This window comes from Macrobrachium nipponense, chromosome 1, assembly GCF_015104395.2.
Source record: "Macrobrachium nipponense isolate FS-2020 chromosome 1, ASM1510439v2, whole genome shotgun sequence".
In the NCBI taxonomy this organism is placed as follows: domain Eukaryota; kingdom Metazoa; phylum Arthropoda; class Malacostraca; order Decapoda; family Palaemonidae; genus Macrobrachium; species Macrobrachium nipponense.
Genome location: NC_087200.1, coordinates 61,539,728 through 61,567,473, shown reverse-complemented (window position 1 = coordinate 61,567,473; position 27,746 = coordinate 61,539,728). Strand labels below are relative to the sequence as shown.

Sequence of the window (27,746 nt, the reverse complement as noted above, 5' to 3'; positions counted from 1 at the left end):
GGAACACTGCCATCGCTTCCAATACATTTATGTGGAATTGACTGAATGTTTGTGACCATATCCCTTGAACTTTCTTGAGGGGTGAATATCCCCCCCAGCCGCTCAGGGATGCATCTGTGTGGATGATCAGAGATGGGGGAGGAAATTGTAGCGGAACTGATTGGATAGGTTCCGTTGTTTCATCCTGGAATAAGTCTCTTTTCAGAATATCTGGAATTCTTGAAACTTTGTTTCTGGATTTGAGATTTGCTCTTGATCTCCAAACCTGATTGATATCTTTTAATCTGGTTTTTAGTAGAACATCTGTTACTGATGCAAATTGAAGGGAGCCTAGGATTCTCTCTTGTTCCCTTCGAGATGACCGTCGTTTTCCAACAAAGCGTTTTGTAGCTTTTACTATCTCTTTGACCTTTTGGACGGTAGAGATAGCCTGTGCTTCTTCAGGTCCCACTGAATTCCTAACCATTGGAACTGTGGAGTCAGTCTGGACTTTGCCATATTCACCTGGAAGCCTAGAAACTTTAGAAATTTCAGTACTTTGGATGTTGACCTTCGACATTCTGCTTCGTTGTTTGTCGAAATTAACCAATCGTCCAGGTAGGCTACTAAAAGTATTCCTTTCTTCCTCAATTCCTGAACTACTGTCTCCCCTAATTTCGTGAATACCCTGCGTGCTATATCGAGTCCGAAGGGCATTACCTTGAATGAGCAGGCTTTCTTGTCTAGCTTGAATCCTAGGTATGGAGAGAAGTTTCTGATTATTGGAACATGATAGTAAACGTCTGTAAGATCTATAGAGGTGGTGACGGCCCCACGGGGAAGTAAGGTCCGTACCTGTGAGATTGTCAGCATATGGAACTTGTCGCAGTGAATGTAGGAATTCAGCCGAGACAAGGATTACTCGTCTTTTGTTCGAGTCCTTCTTTGGGACACTGAACAATCGTGCTTGGAATCTTATGCTCTTCACCCTCTTGTGGCACGTTTCTGAAGAAGATTCTTTGTATATTCTAAGAGGTCCTCTGTTGGTTTTTTGGAAGAAGTTGACTGGAGGGGGAGGGCCCTTCTCCCACTTCCAGCCTAGACCTTTTGATATTAAACTGTGGGTCCATGGACTGAAGGTCCATCGACCTTTGAACAAGTACAGTCTCCCCCCTACCTGGGAGATTTTACTGGTTGGAATCTGGTCTAGTTACTCTACCTCCTCGGAATCCTCTACCCTTGACTCCGCCTCACAGTCTGGAGCCTCTTCTGGCTCGACTACTCCCAGCATGTCTGCTATATGTACGAAAGGCACCTCTTGCAGGATTATATGCTGGGGAAGCCACAACTTGCGATGAAGTCAAAGGTTGAGGTTCCGAGGATGGCTGAACCAATACATATTGTTGTGGTGGTGTTACCTTTGAGGTGGACGGCACTGCCTGCATATATCCATGAGGACGGGCCGTCTGGTAAGGGTTATACCTTCTCGCTTTCTTTTTAGGTGCTTGTTGATGAGGAGACACATCAAAATGGCATTTCGTTGGAAGACCCCACCTCACTCTCAGACTTTGGTTAACCCTAGCTGCTTCGTGCAATATGGAATTTATCTCCTCTTTGGGGAAGAGATTTTTTCCCCAAATGGATGATTTAATGAGCTTATTGGGTTCATGTTTGACTGTAGCTTCAGCCAAAACATGTTTCCTACAAGCCCTTCTTGCACTTGCGAACTCAGTCAGGTCTGATTGAAGAGTCTGTAAAAGACTTTTCGTTAAGACCTGCAGGACTGGTTCGTCTTCATATGTTGTGGCTAGCAACTCCACCGAGGTGACGGAGTTGATAGTCCTGGCTAACTTTGTCCTTGCCTCAAATTCACCCTTGATCAAATGTCCGGGGAGTTTGGGCAGTCGTTCGGAGAACAAGTCCGAAGCACAATCCGGTTCTAGTTTACCAGCCGTGAACGTAGCCGGAGCATTTACCCAAATGTCTGCTCCTGAGGGCAAGAGCAAAGATGTTGGCTCTGTTTCCTTCAGGGCTGGGACTGGTTTGTCATTATAGATTGCTTGCAATGACAACTCCGCCACCTTGGTTGTACATGGTGACGGAAGACCATCTGGGGTAACAAACATTGTATACTTTCCCTTGTGTGGTGTCAATTTGGTATTGACACAATTCAGTTCTGTTAGGAAACGGACCCAGACAGCTTGGGCCTGTTCCCTGGGAAAGATTACTGTTTCCTTTGGTATTTTGTCTATTCTGACTAGCGCATGTTGTGCTAGTCTGACAAAACCCGGGAACGGAAACTTCATATACCGGCTGGGAATAGCTCGTAGTCCTCTATTGGTCTTGTTCCACACTCTTCTATAGTCAATCTTCCTTCTACGAAGGGAGCATTTAAGGCCAACCTCCAAGGGTTTTCCTTATCGAAGGGGGGAAGCTTTGAAGTATCCTGAACCATCATTGATAGAGCTAGTGTTCCGGATCTAAAGAGGCCTGAGAGCATCTCCTCAATGGGCTTGATCTCTCAGTCAATGACGAGAGAGCCTGGTTTGAGATGTTCGGTGTTGATCTGAGGTGTGCATCTATCCTCTGATCTACTACTCCACTAATCCTAGCTAGCAGCTGGTTAGTGAAGGATTCAGGGTCGAAGAACTGTTCCGCCGCCCTTGGGACTGACCCTGTACCTTTGGTAGGGGAAGGATTTGTGGCAGCAGGCTGAATGACAGATGATGTCGACGGTTGTGACACCGAAGACGACTCATTCGCTGCTGGCGGAACAGAGTTACTTTTCTTTTTTAAAGTCTTCTTGACTTTAGGAATAACCGACAGCATTCCTTGTTCTTTAATGGGTTTCGAAAAACCCTTAAAGGAGGGAGTTGAAGAAAGGGAGGGAGAAGGAGAAGGATGGGAACTCGCCCCACTTACCTCCCCACCTACCTGGTCCTCCGTGACCATCGGCTCGACATTGAGGTCGATCGCCGCCACTTCCTCCGTAAAGTCCTGCTTCTCCCCTAAAGCGGCCGTCGTCTCAATGCGGATAGCTTCAATGAGGGGTCCGGCAACGTCCCTGGGCACTGCAGTTGTGAAGGTGGCGCCTGGAAAGATCTTCTTGCAAAGGCCAGCATCCAAAACATGGGGCCGGCCTTTTGGTGCGTTTCTGCCGAACCCCGCCACCCACTTGCGTAGGGACGCCCTCGCGCTGTGGACGATCGACTTGTCCGTCTGTAAGGCAATCTTTGTTTTAGTGGCGGACCAGAACAGTATACAAATTACCTTACTATATTCTTAGTATATAAGATAATTCTGTAACATCCTTACCTGTTCATCAGTCAACAACGAAACAAGCTCGTAACAGACGGTACAAGCGTCCGGGTGCCAGGCCACGTAGTCATCCAAGGCTACCGCACAATTGGAGTGCGAACGACATACTACGTGGCCATAGTCGTTGCCTAATGACACGTGGCATCCCTCAGCCTGGCAACGGACCACCTGTAATGCGAAATACTCAATGAGCAATCTTACTTTTGATGGTTTATTGTTAGACCATCAACGAAATATTTCGTGGCCGAAATATTTCGTTTTAGAGAAGCAGGACAGGTATTTTCTAGAAAAATCATGCATTTTATTTATTGGCGAAGTATTTCGTTGCCGAAACATTTCGGCGTACCGAACTATTCTGTTGACGACTGAATAGTAATTATTAATAATCAGATCATAAAACTCGTAAGTTTTGTAGGCGGAATATTTCGTTCCCGAAATATTCCGTGTCGACGTATATGCCTTAATTTTTCCAGATGTTCTTAACTAGATTGTCTAGAAATACTTCGCTGCTGAAGTATTCCGGTATCGACTATCTTATAATATTAGCTTAGTCTAATAATGCTTATATTAAATATATATGCTTATCTAGGTTGTCGGGGAAATGCTTCGTTGCCGAAGTATTCCATTATCGACTTATTACTAAGTAGTTCACTACTAAATAATGCTTATATTAAATATATGCTTATCTAGGTTGTCGGGGAATTACTTCGTTGCCGAAGTATTCCATTATCAACTTATTACTAAGTAGTTTACTACTAAATAATAAAGCTTATACATATACACTTCATTAAGTTGTCGGCGAAGTACTTCGTTGCCGAAGTAATTCGGTACTGACCTATGTAATAAGGCTAATAAGTTTTCAAGTACAATAGTATAGACTGAAAATTCCTTTCAGAGGCATGTTTATGCCGAAACACCGAACTTCGCCGATGTCGGAGAAAAGACGTGGCGTACCACTGTAATTGCCAAAGTTAGGAATTGTTCAGTCTGAATTCCGGCAATGCCGAACTTCGAGTACTATCATATTCTACCCTGCCTTCAATCACAGTGATTAGAAGTAGTCTCTGTTTGCCGAGGCTCCAAAGATCATATAGTAGAGATATTATCGAAATAATATCTTTTATTCAATCCCTGAGATTTAGAGGTTTGCAAGCAATAGTTTATGTTGTTTGGCTCTACCCCTGATCTAAAGTAGATCCACTTTTAGGCTAAATAGCCTAGAACTTCCGCTGACTGGCCGTGGCTCGTCGCGATCGAAAGTGGACCAACCTGGTCAGGAGGTTATCCAGGTAGGCCAAGCACACAATACTATTACATTGGGTATTTATTGATGTAAATACAACAATATATCACAAAATGCATAGAAATTATCTCTTAATATCTAGTACTAATCTACGTAACCGACATTATCACTTAAATTCCCATTCGTAAATGGGCAATTTCCCCGATCGTATTAGTAAAGTCATTTATAGACCTAACTTACAATAACGAGAAAAAATAGATTTAAGGTTACTAGGCTTAATAATTTAAGCTAACTAGAGATAATGAACCATGTATCCGTTAAGGATCAAATATGGTTACCTCAATAAGACTAGCCTAGATTCGAGAATGCTCCCCAGCACCGAGACATTGTTGTATCAATACCTAAGCCTTATTATTATGAAATGTAAGTAGTATCTGTTTTAACAGAATAACAACTTTTGATCATCTTATAAGCAAAGCTAAGCCTATATATATAATTTTATATATGCCGTGCGTAATTTGTTGTTGCTATGGCGACGCACAAAATGGCTGCCCAGTCGTCGGCGTTTCCAATTCATATTTCGAGGCGCCTAGACTGATAGCATAATTAATATAACTTAAATATGTTAAAAAACCAAATTGGGGTATTCAACTTCGAAGTAGCAGAAGATTGGGCACTCATAATGGTTATTTAATTGCGAATATAATCGAAAAAAGGGATAGCAAAAATTTCTGTTTTGAAGCGCACGGCTCTATAACAGGAATGAAAGATGGCGCTTCGGTAGTAGTAGTAGTGGCAAGCCAGGACGAGTAGTGGGATTCCGTTGTGACGGCTCCCACCAAAGAGAGGGATTTTGAAGGGAATCTTCTAAATGGCAGAAGCCCTGTGGTTTGTGGTAACACATCGCCCCTATACTATACCGATACCCTTTGGGTGATCGCGTTGGGGGTAGTAACCTCAGCTTAACTATGTTAGTTTTTTTCTCTGGTATATGATAGAGCTATTTATACTGGGAAAAATGAATAACAGGCATTTTTCATAGGGCGACACAGGTCGACACTAGAAATAGCCACTTTAATGGCCTTAATTTTCTTATCAATCTTGTCAATTCTTATTTCTCTATCTGGCAAGCAGAGTCATGCAAGCATTTTCCCTTTATTTATTGTTACTCCTACTATGAGTATGGATGCACATAAGTTTGTTCTTTATTACCTATTCATATTTACATTAAATTCTGGAGACAAAACATTTGACATTAAACGCACTGCAGCTTTCAGCAAAAATTGCAAGGCCACTCCAGCGATTGTTTGCTACTGGATTAAAACATATATCCTGTTTTCAGTTGTTTGCAGTACACTGGTATGTGTTCCTTGAGCAGAAAACTTTAAAAAGGAATACAAGGCATTTTCATATGGATATGGAGGGCCGTAACTTGGTGCACAACAAGACATTGTGACGTCACAAGATTTTGCTGCTGACTGGACAATTCCTTGCAATTGCATGACAGTTTTCTCAGTAAAGATACTCAACTACTGGCTGGAGGATCTTCTTATTAGTGGCTGGGAAATCCAGACATCTAGCTGGGTCTGTCCTGAAGGAGACAACTTCCAGGTTGACCTGGTCTTGGGGTCGCTACTCTTCAGTCTCATCATTGGTGGTTACCATATCTTGGGATCTAACCTGACAGAAACTTGCAAATTCATTGGGAGGAAGTATGCCTCGTGTAACACACACTGTACGTTTTATTGTCAATATATATATGCAGCATTCCTCATGTACGAGTTGGCACTGCCTGAGGACAATTCTGCTATCAGTGTACGAGGGCGTTCATGATCTACTAAGAAGTGCTTCCTAACGTCATCCTCTTGGAAAAGCTTTTTGTCATTTCCACAGCTCCTTACACTACCCACACCGAAAGATATGAGGGAAAAACCACGAAACCAACATAAAATAAGTTAGCAACCTCCACAGGACCTGTGCCTAGTAAAGCTTGCCTCTCGTCTGGGGTCATTACGTAGTTTTGTTCATGAAACTTACCTGTCAGATATATATATAGCTGTATTCTCTGAAGTCCGACAGAATTTCTAAAAACTTACGACACACGTAGTGGGAGTAGGGTGGTTAGGACCCATTCCCGTCGCTGGGAGGCGGGTATCAGGAACCATTCCCATTTTCTATCAGATTTCTTCTGTTGCCGGTGTTGTAAACACTGTTTACATCACCTCCGCCTCAGGATTTTGGAAAACTGTTCTTGCTTAAGTATCCTCTTGACTTTTTGGGTTTTTTGATAGTGGATCGATAGCTTGACATACGTGACTTTGGATTGTTTAGATTTTGGCTTGTTTTTTTCCTTGAATAAGATGTCTGGGTCTAGTTCGGCTAGCGCCAGGGTGTGCATGAGGGATGAATGTAAGGTGAGGCTACCAAAGGCTTTGGTTGATCCTCACACAGTATGTAAAGGTTGTAGGGGACAAGTTTGTATATATGATTTTCGCTGCACTGAATGCGAAAGTTTGACTGATGTGCAATGGAAGACGTATGAATCCTACGTTAATAAATTAGAGCGTGACAGGATCAGGAGATCTTCCTCCAGGAGTAAATCGGGTAGCAGACAGGGTATTAATGTATCCCCTTCTAACCCTCCTGTAGAGTTTGTAACTCCTAACCCCGTAGTGTTGCCTTCGGGCCCTCAAGTGGTGTCTGCGGAGGGTAATGCCCTTTCGCTTATTTTGGATTCTTTGAAAACACTCGAATCCAAAGTGCTTGCCCTTGAAAATAGGCAAAGTGCTAAGTGCAGTGATAGTGCCCCTAGTGAAGTGGAGGGGGCGTCAGATCGGCCCTATAGCGCCTCTAGGCTGGGACCTCTGCCGGACTCCCAGGACTCAGGGAGAGGGCATGTCGAAGGCCGAAGGAGGGTTACGGGGATCCCCCACCGATCTGACGTCCCTTCAGCAGCTCCTGTAGACACTTCCCAGGCTGCTAAGGAGCGTGCTCGAGCACGCCTCCTTAAGGATTCTTTTTCGTCCTCCGACGCGTCCTCCCCGTGCAAGGGGTGGGAATCTCGTCCGGATTCGCGGCCTCTGAAGAGGACCTTTCAAGATCAAGACGCTTCATGTCATGCTTTGTCTGATTGGCGGTCTTCTCCGGAAAGCGTAGCTTTTCCGCCCCAGAAGAAGACTAGGACGTCATCTGACGATGACGCCTTCGAGCGCCCCAGTCGCTCTAGAGCCAGGGCTTTTCCTGTGAGAAGGAAGAAGGCGTCCCCTCGACCCTCGCCTTCTCACAGGCACAGCTCTTCTCCTCGCAAGGAGACTTCTCAGACTGAAGTGATTCTCGCTATGCAACGTCAACTGGATGCCTTGCTTAAGCAGAGGGAGACGGTTCCTCGTTGCAGGAAGGACGACAGACTGCCAGTCAAAAGGACCAGACAGTCTCCTCCGCCTTCTCCTCGTTCTTCCCCGTCTCCGGTTGTTTCGCCCTCTAGACTTCGTTCTTCTTTGGAGAGAGAGAGGTCTCATCGCGCTCCCCTCTCTTCTCGGCGAGAGGACGATCGGCATTCCGATCTCGACGCTTTTGTGGACGACGAAGTTGAGCCTATGGGACGGACTTCAGTACGTTTGGATCCTCGTAGTAAGGAAAAAGCGTCTTCCTTTTCTGCTCCTCGTAGACCTGCTCGTGTCGACAATCAACGTGACGCTCGTCAGTTTGCAGTTCCGGTATCTTCGCGGGATGTTCGTAAGGACGCTTCGCGCGACGTTCGGAGGGACGCTTCGCTCGACGCTTGTTTGCACGCTTCGCTGGACGCTCGCATGGACGCTAGGATGGACACTCCGCTGGACGCTAGTAGAGGAGTTCGTAAAAGCACTTTGGACGCGAACGTGGAAGTTCGCTCTCACTCGGATGCTTTTCCCGAGTCTATTGCTGACGCTTCACGTCTACGTGAAACATCACGTTCACCTCAAGCTTTGGTTGATCCTGTGACTGTGAAGGATTCTGGTTCGGATCCGCTCCCCACTTCTTCTCGATATCGCTCAGATATGAGACTCGGAGCGAAGGGTCTTTTGCCTCTACCTTCTGGGTTTCACTCTGGTAAGGAAGAAGGAGAGTTAAGCTGCTCTTCGGAAGAGATTGAAGGAGATCAACCTTCGACGTCTGCTTCTTCGGACTACCAAGTCTTAGCTCGGCTTCTCCATGATTCGTTCGGGGATACCTTCCTTCCTTCTGCTCCGCCTTCTCCTCCCTCGCAGTTTTCTTCGTCAGAAGCAAGCAAAGCACCCGGTTTTGTTAAGATGAAGACTTCGCTATTAACCAAGAGGGCTTTCCATAAGGTTAATACCTGGATGGAATCTAGGAAGGCGCAAGGAAGGACCACTTTCACCCTGCCTCCGTCTAGGCTTAGCGGTAAGGCAGGGATGTGGTATGAAACTGGTGAGGAGTTGGGACTGAAAGTTCCTACTTTGGCGCAAGGAGATTTCGCCAGTGTTGTGGATGCCTCTAGGAGATCTCTCTTAGCTTCAGCGAAGGTTTCGTGGACGACTTCTGAACTGGATCATCTTTTGAAGGGCCTTTTCAGGTCCTTGGAAGTATTCAACTTCTTAGACTGGTGTCTGGGAGTGTTAGACAACCAGTCTCGTAAGCCAGATTCAATTAGTCTCGGGGAGCTGTCCAGTGTGTTGTCATGCATGGACAAGGCCGTCAGAGATGGCTCGGAGGAGTTAGCCTCTCATTTTTCAGCAGGCGTTTTAAAGAAGAGATCGCTTTATTGCAATTTTGCTGCTAAATCTGTCTCTCCCGCACAGAGGGCAGAGCTTTTGTTTGCGCCTTTTTCGAGCCATCTCTTCCCCCAGGCTATGGTGAAGGATCTGGCAGTAAGCCTTCAAGAGAAAGCCACTCAAGACCTTTTGGCTCAGTCGTTGCGACGTCTTCAGGAGCCCAATCTAGTAGAAAGCAGAAGCCCTTTCGTGGAGGAACTTCAGCTAGATCTTCACCCCGAGGAAAAAGTCTTCCTAGAGGTAGAGCCCCAGCTAAGTCTAGGGGCAAGAAGTGAGAGATCCGTCCTTCAGTCACCGGTAGGAGCCAGGCTGCAGTTGTTTGGAGAAGCCTGGAGAGAGAGAGAGGCGGACACCTGGTCTCTCAACATCATAGAGAAGGGGTACAAAATCCCTTTCGTAAAGCCGCCCCCGCTGACTTCCACTCCCAGGGACTTGTCCCCGTCGTATCCTCGAGAAAAGCGGAAGATACTCTTCGACCTGCTCCAGCAGATGCTCGAGAAGCGAGCAGTGGAACAGGTCTTAGACCTGGCAACGCCAGGATTTTACAACAGATTGTTTCTAGTACCGAAACAATCGGGAGGGTGGCGTCCGGTCTTGGACGTAAGTCGTCTGAACCTCTTTATAGAGAAGCAGAGGTTCAAGATGGAGATACCTCAGTCTGTTCTGGGGGCCTTAAGACCTGGAGATTGGATGGTATCACTCGACCTTCAGGACGCCTACTTTCACGTCCCGATACATCCCCAATCTATGAAATACCTTCGGTTCGTCCTGAAAGGAAAGGTCTTTCTGTTCAGGGCTCTTTGTTTCGGACTGAGTACGGCCCCATTTGTGTTCACCATCTTAATGAAGAATGTGGCGAGGTGGCTCCATCTTTCCAACATCAGGATCTCGCTCTATCTGGACGACTGGCTCATACGAGCCTCTTCGCAGACCCGGTGCCTGGAGGACCTGCAAACGACTCTGTCTTTAGCTGCGTCCCTGGGACTTCTGGTGAACTTCGAAAAGTCACATCTGACCCCAACACAGTCCATCGTGTATCTGGGGATTCAGATGGATTCAGTGGCTTTTCGGCCTTTTCCGTCCCAGGAACGTCAGCAACAAGGCATAGAAAAAGTGTTAGCCTTTCTAGGGAAGGATTCATGCTCGGTGAGGGAATGGATGAGTCTGCTGGGGACCATTTCCTCGCTGGAGAAGTTTGTTTCCCTGGGGAGGCTACACCTTCGACCTCTTCAGTTCTTCCTGTCGGACAGCTGGACAGCTGGACCTCGAAATGATTTTGATTATCTCAGAAGAGGTAAAGAGCCATCTAAGATGGTGGCTTGATCCGTTGAAGCTGTCAGAGGGCATGTCCCTCAAGCTTCGGAACCCTGACCTAGTGTTGTTCTCTGACGCGTCATCCACGGGGTGGGGAGCAACACTAGGGGGGGAAGAAGTGTCAGGCACCTGGAGAGGGGAACAGGTAGCCTGGCATATCAACTTCAAAGAGCTGGCAGCGGTTCAGTTAGCGCTCCGGTTCTTTCAAGACAAAGTCTCCCGTCGCGTGGTCCAAGTCAACTCGGACAACACCACAGCCCTGGCATACTTGAAGAAACAAGGAGGAACGCACTCTCGCTCCCTGTTTGCTCTAGCAAAAAAGATTCTGCTTTGGGCGAAGGAGAGAGAAATCACGATCTTGACAAGGTTCATTGCTGGAGTCGAGAACGTCCGTGCGGATCTACTCAGTCGACAAGGACAGTTGCTGCCGACAGAGTGGACCCTCCATCAGAATGTATGCCAGGAGCTGTGGGGTCTTTGGGGATGTCCCTTGGTGGACGTTTTTGCAACCTCAAGAACGACGAGACTTCCTCTTTACTGCTCCCCGGTTCTCAATCCGGGAGCAGTAGCAGTAGACGCCCTTTTATGGGATTGGACGGGTCTAGATCTCTACGCATTTCCCCCCTTCAAGATCCTGGGGGAAGTGATGAGAAAGTTTGCAGCTTCGGAAGGGACGAGGTTAACGTTAATCGCCCCCTTTTGGCCCGCAGCGGACTGGTTCACAGAGGTGATGTCATTCCTGGTAGACTTTCCGAGATCTCTTCCTTTAAGGAGAGATCTACTCAAACAGCCCCACTTCGAGAGGTACCACAAAAACCTCTCCGCTCTGAGTCTGACTGTGTTCAGACTATCCAGAAGCTGGCCAGAGCGAGAGGTTTTTCGAGACAGGTGGCTAAAGCTATCGCCACCGCGAGGAGATCATCATCAATCGCGGTTTACCAATCGAAGTGGGCAGCCTTTAGGAGCTGGTGTAAGAAGAAAGGAGTTTCCTCTACCACGACCTCTGTGAGCCAGATCGCCGACTTCCTTCTTTTTCTCAGACGAGATTTGAAGCTTGCAGTGTCGACCCTTAAGGGCTACAGAAGTGTTTTATCTGTGGTTTTTTGTCATAGAGGTCTAGACCTAGCCAATAACAAAGATCTCCATGATCTTTTGAGATCTTTTGAGACCACCAAGGTACCTCTTCCTAAGTTGCCTTCTTGGAACTCAGACATGGTCCTAAAGTTTTTAATGTCAAGTTGCTTTGAACCTCTTCACACTGCGTCTTTGCGAGACTTGACGAAGAAGACTGTATTCCTAACTGCTTTGGCAACAGCGAAGAGAGTTAGCGAGATACAAGCTATTAGTAAGCACGTCGGCTTCAAAGGGCATAATGCGGTCTGCTCTTTGGGAATGACGTTTCTGGCTAAGAATGAGAACCCCTCCAACCCTTGGCCTAAGGAGTTTGAGATCAAGGGTATGGCAGAGATCATTGGTCAAGAGCCAGAAAGAGTCCTGTGTCCTGTCAGGGGTCTAAGAGAATACCTTCGAAGAACAAGGAATTGTAGAGGTTCTGAGGAGAACTTATGGTGTTCGGTTAAGAGACCAGATATGCCCATGTCCAAGAATGCACTGGCATTCTTTTTAAGGAACACCATAAAGGAGGCGCACTCTTCTTGCAACGACAATGATTTTGGACTGTTGAGAGTGAACGCTCACGAAGTGAGGGCTATTTCGACCTCGATAGCCTTCCAGAAAAATATGGCCCTCAAAGATATTTTGAGTGCCACGTTTTGGAGGAGTAACTCGGTGTTCACCTCGCACTACCTACGGGAGGTGAGAACGATGTACGAAAATTGTTACTCTCTTGGGCCATACGTCGCCGCAGACACTATTTTGGGGGCAGGAGGTAGCACTCATCCTTTCCCATAGAAAAGGGTAGGTGAGTTTTTTAATCTTTGTTATGTTTATGGTTGTAGGGTCGGCTGCCGAATGCGGACTTCCCTTCTATTAGCCTTTTTATGTGGGAGTATGTGTTAGGCTAACTTAGGTGGTGGTTTTGCCTCGTTGCCCTCGGAAGTATGGTCATGGTCTAGTCACATTGTGGTCACGTCCCCGTTGACAGATCATCTAGAGCGCACCAACTACACAGGTCACTACCTTGTTGGTAACTCTAGTGAAGTAGATGCAGGCTTGGGTGACAGTAATCACGAAGTCAGCTATGCTAACAGGTAAGGAACCAAGATGTCAATCATCTACATGTATATGTTTCCTAAAATCCTTTTCTGTCTCTCCCACCGCCAAAGGTGGGATTCAGCTATATATATATCTGACAGGTAAGTTTCATGAACAAAATGATATTGTTAAGATACAATAAAGTTTGTTCAAACTTACCTGGCAGATATATATATTTTAAGTACCCACTCACCTCCCCTCAGGAGACAGTGGAGATAGAAATCTGATAGAAAATGGGAATGGTTCCTGATACCCGCCTCCCAGCGGCGGGAATGGGTACTAACCACCCTACTCCCACTACGTGTGTCGTAAGTTTTTAGAAATTCTGTCGGACTTCAGAGAATACAGCTATATATATATCTGCCAGGTAAGTATGAACAAACTTTATTGTATCTTAACAATATCATATTCTTCTAAACCTTCAAGGTGTTATTGTTGCCAGAAATATGAATAATCTACAAACAGGTCGACAGGAAATCTCAGTTGCAATATCTGAAGCCATTGACACAACACTCAACAATGCCCTGACAAGTCCAAAAAAGGAGAAAAAACAATGGCTAAGTTCTATAAACTCTCGTTAACTGATCATGCTTTGTTCAATGGCTGTGCAGGCATAATTGCAAACATGGCAAAAATGAAAAGAGCCACATTAAGACAGACACTAGGACCTATTATGACACCAAGGATCACATCAACAATACCAGCACCAAGACGACAGGTGCCCCATTAACACCAAAACTAGTAAGAAACTCTGGTCACCCCATGGAATTAGAGTGCAGGTTTCATAATCTTCAGAATCAAATCAAGGTACCAGTAAGAATAACAGTAAAGAAACCCAAACCAACAATTATCAAAACATTATTTATTGAAAATGATCAAGAAGTGGGAATCACCACACATTACTAAAATAAATCTGAATTTTGTAAATAAAAAATAAACAAAATCCTCACTTTTCTCTGAGACAACCTATTCCTTGGAGACAAACATTTGTCAGTCGTTGTTAAATTTTTAGATAAAGACGGCTTCCTCTCCCAAAAGTAACTTAAATCAGGATAGATTGGCCTTAGAGTTTTTCCCCCTCATGAACTTTTAATTTTCTTGGATTATTCTCGGACTCTCTAGTGAATTGATTATTGAGTTCCTTCTTTTTCATATATGAAAAGAATTCATATACAGTCCTGACCTCCCAATTCTTTGCTAGGAATGTATATATTCCTTAAAAAAATATATTCTCTTTATTTCTTGGACTACGCCAGGACCAAGTTCTATGAACAATTTTCTTTTTATCATCTGCAAAAAGGAGCCTGTGCCAGTGTAATGTTGACTTACTCTAAAACAAAACAACCTTTTTCATTCAGTAGGCAGTCAATCAAGGTAGTTAAACATCACTGTTTCTGAAAATGTCTAGTGTTTATCATCTTTTCTTCAGACAATGTAAATTGGAAAAAGTAGAAAAATAAACACCGTATAATGCAGCCTTACCTAACAAAAGTAACAGTGAATATAGGGCAAATTAACTTGAAAGACCATGCCTCTCAAAGAGAGAGAAATAATGAGATATATAGCAAAAATAAAGTAATAATTAATGCCCATGAAGCAGCTATAATTCATGAAATGGGTATGAGAGTCTCTAGATAAATAAGTAATAATAATAATAATAATAATAATAATAATAATAATAATAATAATAATAATAATAATAATAATAATAATAATAATAATAATAATAATAATACTTCTTTTGTATTACATCAGATACTATCAGAATCCACTTACCCAGGAACTCATTGCCGGGAGCTAATTGGGGTTCGTACTCTGAAAAGAAGTTATTTCTTTAATGACCTGTCCATTTTTTTGCACACACACAAAAATCCATTTCTATGTCACTTATAGATCTTCAGTATTTCATGGATAACAGAGGGTGATACAAGTTGGCAACAGGAGTTGACCTGTATGTGAATTTTTTCTATTCCTTTTTTTTTTTTTTTTTTACCTCAAAAGCCAATACGTACATGTATATAGTTTATTAACAAGCAGAGGTTTACACTACAAAAGTTCATGAAAAATATTTCATTAAGGCTCAAACATAGATCACTTTATCTGTATGTGATTTAAAGAAACTCATTGTACAAACTGGTCTTACTCATGAATACACTGGTAATGCAAGAAAAAGTTTAAATCAAGAATGGTGTCAAAAGAATAATTATTGCATTGAAAAATAAACAAACAAATCTACAAAAACTTAAGACTTCAGACATAAATGGAACATGTAGAGGCTTGGTGAATCTTCGCTTTAAGAAACCTGAAGACGTACATAGCAAAAGATGAAACAATAATTTATGAACAGGAATCTTCCTAATCTGAAACAAACCAATGAAATTGTTATTACCCTCTACTGGTACGCAGAAATCAGTAGCCGTCGCTTCCTTTCGGGAATTGACGGCAACGGTGCACCAGGGCAGTTGCCCTTTGTCTTTCATGCATCCTTGGACAAGCTGTCCATCATGATTGAAGGGGACACATGGCAAACCACTTGTTGTCATTGATTTGTTTTTGTTGGCTGGAGGGGAAAAAAACAAGCTAAGTTGATTGTCATCTTTTCAAATGGAATACAAACCAAGCAGCAAAGGTGTGAGACACTCAGGTCATGTTTGGTGAGCTTACAATCAGACAAATATTACAAACAGCTATCACATTTTACAACATAGCTATCAAGTACTAGTTCATTCATTAGGGCTTGCAAGTTGGTGGTTTATGTATATTTCAATGAGTGCTTGAAAAATAGTATTAATAACTAATTTTGGTCTCTTTGAGGGTCCTTCGCATAATATTTGGGACTCAAGCCAAAAATCATTGGAGTTGAGCTTTAAAGTTGGCTAAACATTAAACAAGGTTCTTTCTACATGTTGTTATAAGCCTCCTAAACCAAGTTTTAAATTTTGTGAAACTTTAAACTTATTTCACTTTTTATTTGTGGCAAGAGAACATTACATTAAATGATCATGTCTTTTCACATTTGCTGTTTCATCTGCTACAAATCACAAGAATTTATATAAAATCTTGTACGTACATACAGAATGCCACTCATTAGTGACAACATGTGGCCAAAACATCATAACCTTCATGAGACCCTTTCATACCTGCATATAAACCAAGCATGTGTTCCCCAAAACTGCTCCGATCTGGAAGAGAAGTAAAACATGATCGATTTATCAGTACATATATGAAATCTAAAATATAGTTCATTAATCAAATCTCACTACCCAATATGTGGACTAAAGATAGTCAATAATATGATTTTCATAATAACCATACAAATTAAAAAGTCCAGAATGCAATTCTCTTATTCATCCATATGAATTAAAAAGTCAAGAATATGATTCTCATAAATAACCAAATGAATTCGAAATAACCAAAAATTTGATTTTTACAAATAAATAAATATGATTAATAAACCAAGAAAAGCACTAAGTTGAATATATTGTTAAGCTGACATGGATTACAAGAAGCTCAATGAAAATTATACAAAGAAAATCAAACTTAGAATCAACAAATGTATTTTGCAAAAATATCTAGTGCAAGATTAAGATTTTTATAAATTAAAAGGTTAAGTTGTGCTCCAAAAGCTGTTTTGAATTCTTTTGATAGCTTAAATGATATTTTCAAATCCAACTATTATAGCCATTATGAGAGCCTTCAAATAATAGGTACATTCAGTCCTTTAATACGTACTGCCTGTTAATTAAGATTGTTTGAATTTGCCATTACAAGAATTAGTTACCTGGAAGTATATCACTTATTTAAAAAATTGCTTAGGATCAGTCCATCACATACTTTTCTTGCTTTAAATTTGGTGTTTTAAAATACTATTGAGCTATAGTTACTTTGTTAATGCTTAACCATTTGAAATACATAGCATTAGTCTTGCTACATTGTTCAATGTAAGTACTATACTACTAAAACTTTCTCATTCAAAAGTATTTCTCATCTGCTCAATTACCTAAGATTCTTCTGTACAATATTCTTGCTACACTGCCCAAGTGCTTTGGAATCTCCTTTGAATGATTCATGTTATACTGTTCTGCTATTTAAAAGTATTTGCAACAGTATGATTATATTGCTACAAAAAATCTTTCATCTGAAAATTTATTTGAATTTGTATGTTGGAGTTATCTATTACTGGGACTATTGCCAAAACCCAGCAAAGATAATTCAGAAATGAATTAACTTTTATAAAAACTACTATAAAAAATTTAGTTGGAATGTGTAGATGATTTGTCATGCCAGAAAGAAAGTCATCAAAGTTTTGTCGCTTTGAGTTTCACAATTCCCATTTGAATCATATCGAAAATGCTCTAGATTTTCTGCTAATGTTCTTAATTTACAGGAACTCATTCTTCAAACAATCTAAACATGGCTTTCATAGACTTCCCAAACTTTTCCCCAATCTTTTGCACACTCCCTACTATTACCTTCTATACACTAATTACTGCAACTCACTTTTCTCATCCTACCATAATACGATATATTAACTCCTAAAATCTTATACAACCCTGCACCTTCTATTCTTCCTGCATCCATACTAACATTTATTGCTCATGTTCTTCTTTTTCAATTACCTTATAATAACATTATTCTTGCTCAATTTTACCTTTATCTTTTGTCACCTACAAGTATTCTCAACTATTTTACTACTTACTGCCACTTCTTATCACTATCCCCAATCAACACCATGTCATCTCCTAACATCATCCATTCCACACATTCCATTCACATCTACTGCCTCTTCTCTGACTTCTTGCATTACTCCAAACACAAAGATATTACAGGCAGTCCCTGGCTTACGACTGGTTCAGCTTACAACATTCCAAGGTTACGACGCTTTCCAATTATATTCATCTGAAATTATTTCCATGCTTAAAATGCATGTTCCAGGGTTACGATGCTTACAATGCTGATCTGATGGAAGAAATATGACTCCAAAAAGGCAAAATAATAAATTTTTGAAGATTTTTTTTATGAAAATGCAATAAAAATGCAGTTTACATAGTTTTTAATACACCTAAAGTATTAATAGTAAGGTTTTCTTAGGATGTTTGACGATTTTCCAGCTTACGAAGCGTCTCAAGAACGGAACCCCTGTCATAAGCCGGGGACTGCCTGCACATGTCCCCAGAGACATTAATCTGCCCTCAACATACGTTCAAACAAAATATGTCATTTTCAGACTACAAATTCTAAACATGTTTCATTTCCATCATAAAATTCTGTTCTAGCTCTCCACTCCCAACCTTCGATAGCATACTTCCTGAACACCTTTTACACCTCTGCTGATTTATGGAAACCATATTCTTGGTCCATGTATTCCACAAAAAATTGTTTTCCTTTGCTTTCAAACTGCTCACACTCTTCTTCTTCCTCACCGTTATCCCTACTCTAAGGGGTTGGTTGCCTGATGCGCCTTTTCTTACAACATCAGGCATGGTTTTCTATTTGGCAAAGGAGTTTTTATGACTGCATGCCCTTGCTGTCATCAATTACAATTATTGGTGGTGGGCCTCACCTTAGACTAAAAAGTCCACCTGCAAGACAGCAGTTTCCACAGTTATTGGCGGTGGGCATAGTCTTTTGCTAAAAAAAGTAAGACTGCAAGGCAGCAGCTGTCCTTTTAGTCACCTTTTACAACATGCAGGACCTACGGTGGTAGTATTCTTACACCCCAGCCACATCAAACTGCTCACACTACTGTCCCAAAGAAAATGTCTGATCCACACACCCTCTTCTTGACTAAACCCATACTGTTCTTATCAGTTCTTCAGTTATCTCTCTTACTTTCTCAATTAAATTTTCCCTCATCCAGACATATTTTACTCAATCTGGTCAACTACATTTCACAATTTCGTCACCATACCACATCTCACTTTTAATCCCTTCAACTCCTTAAATCTCACTAAGTCCTTCTACTCTTGTATCATTCACTTCTGCCTCTCTTCCCTTCAAAATAGCAACATTTCTGGTGTAGCCCTTAAGGCTTTGATTATATGTAAATGTGATTTATTGCATTTATAAGCAATTCACTAAAAAAATTACTTAATATATCGGACAGGTCAACATGCCATCATAATCTCTGACGTTGTATGATCTCATGAACAAAATCTAATATTAAGGCTAAAAAATTAGCCGAATGACATTGATGATGATTTAATCATCAAAACTACAATACAAATGTTCCTTGATTTCAAAAATATTATCACCAATTAAAATGGCTTTGATTTTTAAAATAATAGCCACAGTATCTGACCTTATTGAAACCATTCAGCCTATTATTAAAGAAATAATGTTTGACCAAAATAGGTAGGAAGCAACATGAATTCACTAAAAGAGAACTTAACACAACAAGAAGGATTCTACACACACAAAACACTTACCCCAATCCTTAGGACAGGCTTCTCTAGTTTCAGCGTTACCTTCAGTGTCTATGCTAGTAGCGCACCAGGGGTTTGCCATCCCCTTGTACACGCATCCATAGTGAATTTCTTCTAAATATTTAAATGGGAATATGCAACGCTGTCCAAACAGAGACGTTAGTGAACGTACGCTTCCTGAAATATTAGATTTTGTATCAAAATAGTGTGGAAGAAAAATTCAAAAAGTTCATGTTATGAGAAACAATACTGTGGTCATCTGATTAAACAAGTAAATTTAAAAGCATGAAAATTACAGTTATTTGTCTGTGATTATGAGGTTTCTTTGAATAATAATAATAATACCAACAACACTACTAATAATAATAACAACTGTGATCTTCACCTATAGGATTCCCTTCATCAGACACAGAGGAGTTGGGCAGAACATTGGTCAGAGTCAGTTCACGGATTCCCTTTCCAAAAGCTGAAATAGAAAGGTCAATGTAGCATTATACTGAATTAGCAAAACAACACTTCTAAGGATACAGTCCACTTCACTAAAAAATGGAAAAAAGTTAGCAGTTTCAGTCCTTCACCAGGCTATTACCTCTCAGGCAGACGTCAGCCGGGTAACCCAACCCCCTACCATGGCGTCATTCTTGCAGTAACCACTAGTAGATTCTCACTATTCGCCCCTTGACGAGGATGCGAACTCTAGCCCGGGAATTATGAGATGAGACCAGCATGTTACCAACTGTACTAGCCAGCGTCTAGTATCATAATTGACATTTTAAAAGATCCAAGGTTAGAGAGTAAAAGGAAAAGTTATCCACCACAAAAACTTATTCTCATGTACTGAAACTGCTGGTTTAAAATGGTCCTGAGTTAAATGAAGAGCATATTATTTGTTGTCTCCAAGCATTGGAACCAAAAATCATTATCCATTATTGAACATTGGTGATATGAATTATTGTCTGTTATCTTTTAGCATCTTGTAACCAGACTTTTCACCCAATAGCAAATATTCGATCAGGTGACCAATACCAGCTACTTGTGGCATGCTCTGAGTTCAAGATGATAAAAGTTGCCAGTAAATATGCCCATGTCAAAGTTTTAGACCTCACAGAAAGACAATGTATACTATCTAGTATATTCGTTCACATAATTGAGGAACAATATGTAAGGATTCTAACCCAGTTACAAAACTTCTAAGTGAATTTTAGATAAAAAATAAACATCACAATTTAGCAAAAAGATAATCAAAGTAAAGTATTTTGTCTATCTACTTTTCTGTCTATCATGTTGGCACACATACTTTAATACTTGTGTTTGGATGTGCGTGCATATGTGGGCAGACAGACAGAGAGTAAGTCTAAAAACTAATATTCAGTTGTTCTTAGATTATTTTAAGGCTGCCAAAAAATTGACCTTAAAGATAAAGCCGTACCCGGGACCTTGAGGGAGTGGAAGATGATTAAAAGAAAGGGGAACATTACTAAAAAGTAAAGTGCCCTACAATAATTGAGAAACCCATTCCCTGATTGTGATATGAAAATAAAATGAATAACTTAAATACAATAAATAAATATATACAAAATCATAAAAAAATAATACAAAACTAAATGAACTAGTAAAATAAAAGCATGTACTAAAATAAATCATTAAAACAAACAATAATCAATAAAATATATAAATAAATAACCAGACATATACACCGAATCAAAAGAAAATCAAGAAAATAAACAAATGAGAGTAATAATAAAACAAAGCAAAAATAATCAATAACATATATAAACAAAATAATCTGTAAATAAAACTGTACTACAGTGGGGCTTCCCTTACTTCCGGATCAGCAGTCGTGGGATCAGTTAACTACGGGTTTTTCTTTGGACCGTTTCTCAGTCTGTATCACTGGTATGAATCACAGCATCCCCGATGCTTGTCCGGGTTACTGCCTGATGTTTATCGATAGGCTAAGCCTCGGCCGTGGTCTGATACCCACCAACATACATGAACAGATTCACATTATGATATTAACTGACAATAAAGGTAATAAAACCATTCTCACCTTATATATTATTGGCATACCTTCAGAATAAATAGGCTATTTATGGAATAATTCTACATCATTGATATCAACTTATATTTCGAGTGGCCAGCAACAAAATGTACATGGAGTTACATTGCATTCACAGCAACCTTTATCATTTGTAATCTTTTAGAAGTGTTAAAAGTAGTAGCGTAATTACGGTAGTAATAACATTTAGGAAAACATTAATTTTCAATTCGAACTTCATTATTGTTTTGGTAGTACATAATTAATTTCTCCGAACACTGCAGTCACACAAATGATAATTGTCATAGATGATCGTATTGTTATTTGCAATCGGCGACGAAGCGTAAACGTAATAAAACCATTTTTTACCTTACATATTATTGTCTTGTCTTCATAATAAAATGCCTAGGACATTATTTTATTGGCATATCTTCATCATAAAAAACCTCTTCAAGGTATAATTTTTTGTGGAAAGCATTTTTCAAAAGACAAAAATACACTGTAATCAGTAGAGTAACTAACTTTTTCACCATCAATGTATATTTATTCACGAAAAAAATAAGTATGATCACCGTGACGTCACCAAATCTAGTCTCGTATGTACGTACTATTTTTACACAATGTGAAAGTGGTTACACCTTTCTACAAACTACCGACGTATTTTACATACGTTTGCTCTAAACTCTCATAAATTACTTTACTTACTTTTTTGTGGAGCCCAAATAATATATCCCGGAAAATTGACGAAATTGCGAATTTTTCCATAGAGCAAGATTCACCAATTACTGTATTTTCATCTTCTTTTCATGACTAAATACATTTTTATGATAAAAAATATTTACTAATTTTCAAATACTAATATGAATGTAAATAGCAAAATATCGATAAAATGCTAAATTAAAATCCCACAAAATCACAACTTCTCTCTCTCTCTCTCTCTCTCTCTCAGTATACTTATCTCTTAATGAAATAAAACAGCAACTTTTCAAAAAACCACATTTCACTTACAGAAGAAGCTATAATACTGATCTATTATTATCATAATAAAAGAACAAAACCCGACATTTGTAGATACACACGTCTTGCCATATTTTTATTCTTTCTGTGATTTACTAAACTGTGCTTCAATACAACTTTTATGTTGACTCAATGATTATCACACATATTATAACAGTTTACAAGAGAATATTTTATCACTATCGATGTTTTATTTCTTATCACCGTAAAAATATTTAAAATACGAATTTCATAACAACACAATGTTGTTGTTACTCTCGACCTAAGCTAGTCAACAGTTATTCTCGTCCTAAGCTGCTCTCTCTCTCTCTCTCTCTCTCTCTCTCTCTCTCTCTCTCTCTCTCTCTCTCTCTCTCTCAATGAAATATGAATTACTGTATCATAAACTTTTATTCTTTCGATAATAAACGTCCATTAGCTAATTCTCAACATAAACAGAAGACAAAATCATGAAAATAAAGAAGAAATGTTAGCTAATATACTTTTGTTTGCAGATCTTATGAAGGGGAAATTGAAGATAGGAAAGAATTTATAAAAGATTTTGATATTGTAGAGACATATAACTTAAACACACACACACACAAACAAAGAAGGCATAAAGTAAGCAAAGCTGTTTCAAGGACAATTCCCTTCTACTACTACTAATAGGAGAAGCCATGATAGTTTTAAAATTTTAGGTTGTTATGGACCTAACACTATTAAATGGAAATCCCAGCTGTAAAGGGGAGATAACCTGGAGTAAAGATCAGAACTGCACTATAGACTTTGCCCTAGTCAACCAAATATGTATAAAAACTATGAATGTATGGAGATAGATGAGGGAAAGCATGAATATGACCTCTCAGACCATCACCTCTTAAAGGTCCAATTCAGAATGAACACTAAAGTAAGGAAAACATTCAGAAATGAAAAAAATATCAAATATTTGAAAATTACAGAAGAGTCCACCAGAAAATACCTTAAATATATAGAAAGTAAAGTAAGCCAAAAAGGAGATCTAACCCACTTGGAGGAAACAATGAGTGAAGCAAAAGCAAATAACCTAGAGAAGATAATCAAAAGAAGGTTAAAGAAAGGAAAGCGAGAAGAAATAAAACCAGTATGGGTCACCAAAGATATAAAGAAAGAAATAAACCAAAGAAGGATATATAACAAATTAAAAAGGAAAGCCACAAGAATAGAAGAAAAGAGATACTATGAAGAAGCATATTCTAAACAAAAACAAAAAGTACAGATAATAATAAAGAAAGCATATGAAGAATATTAGGAAAAGGTTAGAAAAGAGATAATGAATGATAAAAACAGACGCAGGAAAATCTGGGAATATACAGATATGCTGAGAAGAAAGACCACCTCAGAAAATGAATGGATAAGAATATTCGATGAAAATAAGCAAGAGATGAAGGACGAAACCCTAGGGAAAGAGCTGGTAAAATTCTGGGAAACAATATATCAAAAAGAAGAAAACAAAATAGGAGAGGTATGGAGTGAAAGCAAGAAAGAAGAGTATAAATATGACATGGAAGAAATAGTGAAAAGATTAGGACAGCAGATGAAATACCATATATCTTTAAGAGAACACATGCATGGAGTGTATGACCTAACAGCGACAGAAATTAAACCCATGGAAGAAATCAACTTAACAGTAGAAGATGTAAAAAATCAAGTTGAGCAAATGAAGACAAATAAAGCACCAGGCCCAGACGGAATGAAGCCAGTTCTGTTCAAACTATTCTTACAAAGTACCAACCTTCAAAATGAAGGGCAGGAAAACACAGAGAAGCTGGTTTAAGTAAAAAACAACACTTACACCCAAGAAACATCCCACAGTCAAAGATCTTAGGCCAAATGCTCTAACAAATGCATCATATAAAATTTTCATGGGGATCCTGAAAACCAAAATAGAAAAACATTTTAGAAATATAAGAAAAATAAATTAACTGCAATCAGGATTTGCCACACAAAGGAGGGGAATCGATAATTTATAGTATATCTTACAATACTGCATACAAGAAACGTACAGAAGAAAGGACCCATTATTTGTTCTATCAAGAGACTTCCAAAAAGTATTTGACTGAGTTAATGGAAAAACGCTCATAGAAGTCACGATAAAATATAGGCTGCATGCAGAGGTAATAAATGCAGTTGCAAAGATATATAAAAATGATGTAACAAGCCTATGTCTTAACAATATAGAACAAAAAGAGCTAAATGTGACTAATGTAATAAGACAGGGATGCAATGGCTCAACCATATTCTTTCTACTAATAATGTACCTGATAATAGAAAAACTAGAAAATACAACCGGTTTTAGAAATGAAGCTATAAGGATAGTGGCACTATTATATGCAGATGATGGATTAATACTAGGACACACACTTGAAGAAATAACAAAAGCAATAAAAACCCTTATAAAAATAGCGGGTGAATGTGGCCTACACATAAACAAGGACAAGAGTACATTAATATACAATGACTGGTATAGTATTGATGATGTGGAAAATATGGAGCACATAGAAGGAATAAAAACAGTTACGCAGATTAAATACCTAGGAGTGACAATCAACAACATGAAAGACTGCTTCAGAGAACAGATAAAAAGGGCCCTAATTAAAGCAAAGCAGATGGCAAATATGGCTAATGCAGTCATCAATAAAAGCTGTAGCAGGGTAAAAATAGGAAAATTGTATTGGAAAGGACTAGCAATGCCATCCTTCATGTATGCCATGAAAGTCATGAAACTTGATAAGAAAACCATAAATGAATTTCAGAAGATAGACAATCAAGTATATAGAACAATTTTGAAAGTGCCACACAGCAAGTTGTGCGTTAAGATATGAAATAGGGGCCTCTTCCTGCCACTCAGGAGATATGAAGATAAACTATTCTACCTGAAACATACATTGAAGAGTGGTGGAAATAGGCTCATATATAAGATAACCATGGATCAGTATGAAAAAAAAACCATGGATAATGCAAGTAAAAGAATATATGAAAGAAATAAACATAAACTTAAGTAAAACTGAAGCAGTTAAAGACAAACCATTTAGAGAAATAATAAACAACTGGGACAGAAAAGCATGGCAGAAAGAAATGAATAAAAAGTCAACATTAAGAATCTACAGAAAATATAAAGAAAACATAAGAGAAGAAATCTGGTATGACAACACTGAAAAAACAATGCTGATCAGTAGGGCCAGACTAGGTACACTAGGATTAAAAGATAGAAAAAGGATCAAAGAAAAAAATACAAAATGTTGTTGCTGTGAGGAACAAAATGAAAATTTAGAACATTTCCTACTTTCTTGTCCAGCATACAATGAGATTAGAAATGGATATAGTTTTGTGCAGCAACCATATCAAGAAAATAAAGAGGAATTACTAGCTAATATACTCTTATTGGTAGATCTACTGAGGGAGGAAGTGGAGAATATAGGAAAGATTTCCTAAAAGAAATGTGATATTTCAGTGAGAAGAAACTCAAACAAACACAAACAAAGGAGGAATAAAACTCAAACAAACACAAACAAAGGAGGAATAAAACAAGCGAGGGGGCCGTCTCAAAGGCTTATCCCGCCTACTACTACTACTACTGCACCAAGCACACGTGTTACCTTCAACCTACATAGGATAGTCTGGACCAATCAATAGTGAGTACCCAAATGATAGTTTAAGGTATATTAGGAGTTTAAATTATTATTAAAATAGGCAGTTAGCCTAGGGTAAAACATCACAGCAGGCCAAACAGGCCACCTACATTCAACGCTTGCCACTCTCCGAAAAAGTACATTATAACGCGTCCCGAGACCTTAGATGGGCATCAGTCGTGACTTGTTGTTGGTGAGAAACGGAGCTAAAGACCTCTACTCTCCTTTCGAAGTAAGTATTTTCTCCAAAGTTAGAAATTAAGGCCAAATTTTAAGATTTAAACAGAGGGTACTGAAAAGGGTGGCTACGGCAGTGGAAATCTCACCAAAACGCTTTAAAAATTTTTACTTACAACTAAAAATGTTTCGAAGATTGACGCCATCTTGATGTTTACGGAGTCGCTTGTGTCAACAAACTTCCCATTTCCTGTGCTAAATCTGCACACCACTTGTACCCATAGACGCTGGGGCACTTTCATCACAACAATCGTAAACCAACCTCTTACCAGCACTTATTCAAGGGGACTACGGCATTCTTTGCGGCGTTTTGCACTCTTCAATTGTTTATCAGTGTTGTCAATTGGTATGTGTTTACCCTCCAAACTAGGTATAAGACTTACACAAAACCGGGGAAATAAGTGAAATTAGCGTATCTATTTGTATTATATATACGTACATATTACAGCAATTTTATCATTACTGCATTACTATGACAACTAGAATTCATCGAAACAGTTTGTAAATGCATCGGCGTATGTGTGACACTCCACTAGATTGGCAACGATGAGTCATTTTTCCTCACGTCGTCTGCTCGTAAGTATACATCCGAAACATTTGTAATTTTGGGGGTTAATTTGGTTGCAAAAACGGGATAATAGACATGAATTAAATAAACATTTTGAAGTAAAGTTAAACTAAATATTGAGTAAAGTAAACAATTAAGGGAATAAAGCTTTGCATCTCATAATCAGTGTTGTCGTCTGCTGCTCGTAACTGTGTTTGTGGCGCGCACGCTTAGGAACCAGGAACCACAGCGTGGTTCAAGTGCACTGTGGAGTGAATTAAGACCAAAATGTGTATAATTACAATCAAATAAGCACTGTGGAGTTTCAGTTGTGATGGCAGTAAGGATAAAAACCACCGATTACAAGGTAAGAATGAATTCAGTTCCAACCATAACCCCGGGAATAACAAGTTTCATACTTTCACTAATATAGGCAACAAAATGTTGTTTTATTGTGCTGATTACAACTGCAATCTTGAGTAAGATCAATAAACGTTACATATATACGCTAACATTGTTCAAATGAGTGCTGGGAAGGCTGGGGAAAGATGGTGGACGTCACTGATGAGAACCTTCCATGCAAAACGTAGCCGCCATATTGGATTTCAAAACTGCCTTGAAAAAATATTTTACGAAGAGCTCACATGCTTATTTTAGTTCGTATGGGGCTTTCATATATCACATTATGTTGACGAAACTTCAGTCTTTTAAATGGTATGCTTAGAGTTGCAATTGTATTCTTGTTTCACCAATTAAATATCGAGTGAATAAGACCCGTCCACCGTGATGAGGGTTGGCCTGCCGTGGTGTTCTACCCTATAAGAGTTTTTATAGGTAGGACATCTTTGGTGTTTTAACTATTGAATTACTATTAGCAGTTGGGATGGGTAAAGCCTAGGGTTTTTTGAGGAGTGTGATAGGGTAAAAAACCACATGGTACAGGGGTGGACCATGTACGATCAAAGTGTACAACCCCAAGAAAAGTACATTATAAC

General features: G+C 39.8%; 1 protein-coding gene across 1 annotated transcript in view; it reads right to left on the bottom strand.

The window, feature by feature from the left end:
- LOC135219347 (uncharacterized) overlaps positions 1-27,746 on the bottom strand; it is a 294,091-nt gene that overhangs the window by 198,175 nt on the left and 68,170 nt on the right. Inside the window, exons 12-16 of the mRNA XM_064256029.1 lie at positions 19,651-19,731; positions 19,269-19,442; positions 15,981-16,022; positions 15,230-15,400; positions 14,617-14,655 (exon numbers count right to left, since the gene is read on the bottom strand). Of these exons, the coding sequence (XP_064112099.1) occupies positions 14,617-14,655; positions 15,230-15,400; positions 15,981-16,022; positions 19,269-19,442; positions 19,651-19,731 (507 nt within the window). The remainder of the gene's footprint in view (positions 1-14,616; positions 14,656-15,229; positions 15,401-15,980; positions 16,023-19,268; positions 19,443-19,650; positions 19,732-27,746) is intronic.